The sequence below is a fragment of the Nelusetta ayraudi genome, unplaced genomic scaffold (assembly GCF_046127955.1).
Source record: "Nelusetta ayraudi isolate G7.1 ecotype Tasmania unplaced genomic scaffold, CSIRO-AGI_Nayr_v1 ptg000006l, whole genome shotgun sequence".
NCBI lineage: Eukaryota > Metazoa > Chordata > Actinopteri > Tetraodontiformes > Monacanthidae > Nelusetta > Nelusetta ayraudi.
The window spans coordinates 5612654-5618796 of NW_027466056.1; the positions used below are offsets into that span (position 1 = coordinate 5612654).

Here is a 6143-nt window from a genome sequence, read left to right on the forward strand (position 1 = left end):
GAGAGCTGCAACTTACATTAGTTTGTCCTTTTGGCGAAGTGGCAGTAAACGGGTGGAAAACACATGAAAAAAGGCCGACATTCAGCACCGGGTGAACATAAACAATGACCGGTCGGACCGAGGAACACGACGTCAACAGAAGCTGTGCTACTTTTTTCTGTTTATCTTCCCCACGTCGACGTGTTATGATAACAGCGATTTCGCAATGGCACTTTCGAACTTTCGCTTTTGAAAATGACTACTTGATCCCCCCCCCCGCAAAATACAATATAGTAGGGCAATATGATTATGTACTTACGCTAATTAAATGTAAAATAAAATAGAAGTTAAAAACAAACAAATAACAACCAGCAATTCATTTTCACGGGGGAAATTAGGTCAATTTCAACAACAAAGCGTAAAGAGCGTGACTTCCCGTGTTGAATCTGCTCCTGCGTATGTCGGGTTAATTTGCCTTGTGGTTTGTTTTGGTCGACAGACGCTGCTGCCTGACTGCTTTTCAGGTAATAATAATAATAAAAAAAAAAACATTTTGTGACCAATGCACAATACCATATGTGACCGCAATTACCTTCGATATTTAATCATGTCATACTCCTAATTAATTGCGTCATAGTTATTCGGATTTGCGGTTGAGATTGGGAAAACCTAAAGCTAGCTAGCAGGCTATTTCGCGTGTAATTCATTCATGTCGCGAAAGCGTCTTTAACTAGATGCACTTCGTAAGAGTTGGTATGCAAGTTGGTAAAAGTGACGGATTTAAAACTGCAGCAGCAATACAATGTAGCAATATTCTTAAAGACAAACCAATTTTAATGCATTCAATTTAAGTAATATTATTTACATATTATCTTTCTAAAATCAAAGCACATAAAGGCACATTTCAGCGAAACAAAAAAAATATTCCTGTTCTAACGATCGGGGGGTTGCTTTAGGTTCTTCTACTTTTCTTTTTTTCAAACGTTTCTTGAATAGAGCGGGTTGTGCACATAGCACACAGATGTTTACGGTAGAGGCCTGTGATAATTCTTTCTGTACCATCAGTGGCCAACACTTTATTTTGAGTCTTAGCATATTAGTTTAGAGGGGGAAAACGGTGTGTGACGACTGTGCAGCCGATCAGTTTCTAAAATGACTATTTGCCTCAATATCTGCATTATGATGGCCGTCCATCTTAAAGAGTAGCCTCCTTTCTGACTCACCTCTTCGCTACTTAGTGCCTCCTCAATGTCCTCCATCTCCTCCGCCTCCTTCACACAACAGTGCAGACACGTACAATGCTCAGCATTAAGCCTGCATGACAAACGATGATAATACAGCCGGTATTTTCCATGGTCAAGTCCTAAATTCTTACAGCTCACTCCTTTTTGGGCACGAAAAATAATCCATAACATTTCCCTCCATTTTGGTCATGATGGTACTGTTAACGAACTCTAATATCCTAGTTCAATGAAGCAGTCATGCAGTTGAGCTAAGACAATTCATCTGCTTTCAGTGCACATGGATTTGAATTGTTCAACTACCCAACCAGAGGAAACTCCATATAAATAGGCAAAAGAAAGCGTCAAGCTTTCTTTCAGCCACCACTGAAAGCACTATTAAAATTAAATAATCTACCCTGTATTCCGTGGTGGAAAGTAACCAAATATGTTTAATTTGTGTGTATTTTTGTGCTTTGAGTATACTTGTCCCTTCTGGTTCCGACACCCATGGCTGTTAGTATTGATACAACTGACATAGAAGACTCCCACTGCTTTCTGTGTGTCGGTTTGTGTCATTAGAAATTATACAGTGAATTCAGGGGTACCTTTAATTATTTTGTGCTGTGTTACTCGACAATCTGCTGAATCATTGACTTTCTCTCTGTTTCCAATATGAAACAACTTGGAATGCCTAATGTGGCTCTTCCCTCAGCATGGCAATCTCCATAGCCATCCTGGACTGCGATCTGCTCCTACACGGTCGAGGCCATAAGACACTGGACCGCTTCGATCTGGACTCGGTCTCCGATGAATTCCTCGTCGCACATTTCGGATTCCCCCGGGAGTTTATCCTGTACCTGGTGGAGATTCTCCGTGAGGTGCGTGCGCTCGCTTGTCACGCCTCGCGGCGCGCTCGTTGCAAAGCCGCCGGACGGGACTAACCGCACGCTGTGTGTCCAGGCTCTCTGCAGGCGGACCCAGCGGTCCAGGGCCATCAGCCCCGAGGTCCAAGTGTTGGCCGCGCTGGGCTTCTACACGTCGGGCTCGTTCCAGACGTCCATGGGAGACACCATAGGGATCAGCCAGGCGTCCATGTCCAGATGTGTGTCCAACGTGACCAAAGCCTTGGTGGAAAAGGCGCCGCAGTTCATCACTTTCAACATGTGCGGTGCCGCAGAGTGATCCTCCCCCCCCGACCAGCTTTTCTAATTAGTTTTTTTCAATAAGATGCTGTGAATGGGAATCTGCCACACTAAAAACACAAACACTGGGCATTGATGGACATTTAGTGATTCCGTGATAAGAAAAAAAAAAGAATGCTTTAATCTCTGCTTTGATTTTGTGCAAGGACAGAATTTATTTTTCTTTCTGAATATCCAGTTGTAGATTTGTACTCACACCTAATTTCAACACTACGGAAGCGAATTGCATTCACTGGGTTAAAAAAAAAAAAAAGGGCACCTTTTCTCGTAATTGTCAGATCAGGATCTGATCACTACGAGAAAAGATCTGGTAATTCCATTTATTATTCCAATTATTATTTAAAAACAAAAAAAAAACAAGGTATTTATTGTTCTGAAAATGACCTTTACAAAAAATCTCCCCTTTTCTATATATGTATTTAATAGTTACTCACCATGAGGTTTAACTGTCATCCATAAATATGACCGCAACATCCGGTCTGGACTGAAGTATTACCTCGAATCTAATGACAAATGGATTTTGCCTCAGTTGCTTTGCCGTACATTTCCAGCTGATTCTTTTCATTTTTCCTGTCCAATCAGAGATGCGTCCAGCAGGGAGGAGTCTTTCCAGGAGTTCCAGGCGGTGGCAGGCTTCCCCTCAGTGCTGGGGGTGCTGGACTGCGTTCAGGTCCGTCGTTTGACGACACGTCGGCGCCTCCTGCCTGCCGACAGCGCTAACCTTAACGCGCCTCTCGCCCTCACCGCCTCCAGGTCACCATCAAATCCCCCAACAGCGAGGACTACTCGTACCTGAACAAGAAGGGCTACCACTCTATCGGCTGCCAGCTGGTGTGCAACTCCCGAGGCCTGCTGCTCAGCGCCGAGACGCACTGGCCCGGCGGGCTCAAGGACACGGAGATCCTGGAGAGGTCGGCCCTCTACCAGCAGCTGCAGGAGGTGGAGGAGGGCTGGCTGCTGGGTGAGGCTGAGGTGCCAAAAACAAAGTGGAAGAGGAAGTGAGCTGTTCCTGTGTCAACCTGGTTCAACTTCTCCTGCAGGGGACTGTCGCTACCCACTGAGGAAGTGGCTGATGACCCCGGTGGACGAGCCCCGGTCCTCCGCCGAGCTCCAGTACAACATGGCCCACGAGGCCACGCATGAGATCGTGGACAGGACCTTCAGAGCCATCCAGACCAGGTTCAGGTGTTTGGATGGCGCCAAAGGTTACCTGCAGGTGAGCTGCTCCGCCTCTGCCGCTTTCTTTTCCAATATAAAGGGAAGAATGAGCGACAGCAGCTGCGACAGTAGTTCGGTCACAGTTTATCGCAAAATAAAAGCGAGATTTTTAAAAATTTGGACAAAGTACAGTTGCGGTTTGCAGGCGTTTCCATAGAATGGTGTGAAGTGCATTAGCCGTAATTCGTAAGAATTATCTCGTCCCGCGAGATTTGACGAGAATTACATTTGCTTTTGTTAGTTTAATGTGTTTGCTGTCAAGAATGGTTATATTTTTCTCTTTGATCACTTGTCAAAAATATTCTGTCTCCTCCTCCGTCAAAACATATACCATACACCTCTATATGGATATGGTCTGAAAAACCACCTCATGAGAGCATCAAAACCTTTTAGCCATATTTAAGAGGTTTTTCAAAGTTTAGGTTTTTTCATTGCCAGGTTGTTGTTTTTGTTGCATTGTTTAGGTTTTGCACAACTCTAGGCATGATGGAAACGCAGCTGCAAATGTCCCGGCAGCCAAAATTTGTGGAAATTTTCAAAGAAACCTATCGTGCGGACAAAAAACAGAAACAGAACAAACTATCTTTAAAATGAGAAATACTTTCGTACATGATTAGAAATAGCAATAAGGAAGTAGTGTAAACAAAAACTATCATGTTGGAAGGAAAAAATCTGAGAGACCATCAAGAGGGGAGTAAAATATCTACAAACATGATCACATTACAATGAACCTCCAAACGCAAAGCGGCAGTCGCAGCCGATCCCACCACGTGCGATTTTTTTTTTTTGTGCGATAACAAAACCAAAAGGAAATCCGGCCCCTGTCGCGCCGCCAGTGCCGCAGTGTCGCTCTCTCCTCTGTGCAGTATTCCCCCGAGAGGAGCTCGGCCATCCTGCTGGCCTGCTGCGTCCTCCACAACGCCTCCCTGCAGTCGGGCCTGGACGCCTGGACCCTGGAGAGGACCGACCCCCCGGAGCTGCCCGACGGCGTGCGGCAGCGGCCCGAGGAGCGGGACCAGCGGGCGGAGGAGCAGCGGGCGGAGCTCATCCTCAAGCACTTCAGCTGATTTGGCACCCGGACAAAGTGGACGGAGGCAGAGTTGCTGATGCAGTTTTTTAATATTTTGCTGGTTTCTACTCTACGGACTACGCTACGATAACATAGTTGGATATGGAGAGACATGCAAGGTGCTATACAATCAAACCCCGGGACGACGCCGGTGCCGCCGCACCTTTCGGAACAACTCGGCAGGAAGTGCTTGATTCTGATCGATATTTCTGTTTTTTTTGGGTTTTTTTTGTCCGAACTGTGAGCGGCCACGACGTCGTCGAGGTTTCTTTACAAGTGGGGGAGGGGGAAGAATCTGCCCTTCCCTCTTTATTTAAAAAAATAAAAGAAAAAAAACCCATACCCCATCATTCATGTGCCCTTTTCCCCACAATTCCACAGGTTTAAGTCTCGGATTGTGTGTCACAATACAAAACGAGGCCCTTATTTACAACAACAACTGCACATTGGGTTGTTTATGTACACTGGTGCGCTGAGACTGAATGACAGGACCTGGGTCATGTGATGATGTTTTTTTTGATAAAGGAAAAAAAGTATGCTTTTAGTTTGAAAGTGAATTTAAAAAATGACTTGTTTTTGGCAAAGTGTTGTTGTACTTCCTGGAACGTATCAGTCGCCGTGACTGGCTTCATCAATATATACACACTTTCTACACGCAGGAATAAATACAACACACACTGCTGTCGCGCGAGCCACTTGATTGAAGGTTTGAAGAGTTGCATTTGTGTTTTTTGTGTGTTTATTTCTTTTGGAGTGGAGAAAATTTTCTGATGTTTACTTTCTGGTTTCCAGATGTCCACGTCGAGAAAAATATTTGTACGAAATATTTGATTGCGCCGGCTTTGGAAATGGTTTTCGTGCGACAGCAGTAAAACAACACCGTTACAGTTCGACGACACACACGGATCAGGTTTGTGACTCACGTGCGCACACACACACATACACACACATACATAAAGCACTTAAAACATTAACAAAAATACAACATAAACTCCTTTTTTTGGCATATATCAATATGCTATTTTTGATGCTCTGAATATATTATACAATGTTTTTTTTCATTTTTTTATAAGCATTATTTAGAAAAAAAAACTAATTTTAAAAAGTTCTGTCTTGATTTTTTTTTTTGGTTGCATAAATTGAATATGCTATTTTTTCAATGCTGCGAATATATTACATATGCGATTTTATTATAGTTTTTTTAAGTTCCATAGAAATACTTTTCTCTGTTTCAACCTCTGGTCACTTTGGTGTGAAAGTTTCAGCCATTTGAAAGAAGCAGATTTTAGGTTCATGCTCGCAGAGGCGAGCTCAAAATGGTCCTTGATCCTGATTGGTCGTGTTTAGAAGTAAACAAAAGGCACTTTAACAAAAAAAAAATAGCACAGTGTTAATTTTTCAAAGAGCTACGTGATTTGGGACGAAGAGCTTGATTGGAAAGCTTTGAAGTCT

The 6143-nt window shown here is 43.8% G+C and overlaps 2 protein-coding genes across 10 annotated transcripts in view; one reads left to right on the forward strand and one right to left on the reverse strand.

The window, feature by feature from the left end:
• atg13 (ATG13 autophagy related 13 homolog (S. cerevisiae)) overlaps positions 1-2212 on the reverse strand; it is a 9936-nt gene extending 7724 nt beyond the window's left edge. For 4 of the 7 annotated variants that reach the window (XM_076017312.1, XM_076017303.1, XM_076017288.1 and 1 more), the window contains exons 1-2: positions 2145-2212; positions 1203-1293 (exon numbers count right to left, since the gene is read on the reverse strand). In XM_076017312.1, coding sequence (XP_075873427.1) covers positions 1203-1293; positions 2145-2197 — 144 coding nt within the window. In that variant the 5' untranslated portion in view covers positions 2198-2212. Of the gene's footprint in view, positions 1-16; positions 188-1202; positions 1294-1361; positions 1421-2059 lie in introns of those variants that run through there. The other 3 variants (XM_076017285.1, XM_076017295.1, XM_076017321.1) reach the window with 3 other exon arrangements.
• The window catches only part of harbi1 (harbinger transposase derived 1), an 8087-nt gene extending 2016 nt beyond the window's left edge, over positions 1-6071 (forward strand). For 2 of the 3 annotated variants that reach the window (XM_076017368.1, XM_076017362.1), the window contains exons 2-8: positions 479-503; positions 1915-2080; positions 2163-2365; positions 2987-3074; positions 3158-3365; positions 3445-3620; positions 4489-6071. In XM_076017368.1, the coding sequence (XP_075873483.1) occupies positions 1916-2080; positions 2163-2365; positions 2987-3074; positions 3158-3365; positions 3445-3620; positions 4489-4689 (1041 nt within the window). In that variant the 5' untranslated portion in view covers positions 479-503; position 1915 and the 3' untranslated portion in view covers positions 4690-6071. Of the gene's footprint in view, positions 1-402; positions 504-1914; positions 2081-2162; positions 2366-2986; positions 3075-3157; positions 3366-3444; positions 3621-4488 lie in introns of those variants that run through there. The other variant, XM_076017354.1, reaches the window with a different exon arrangement.
• The last annotated feature ends 72 nt before the right edge of the window (positions 6072-6143 follow it).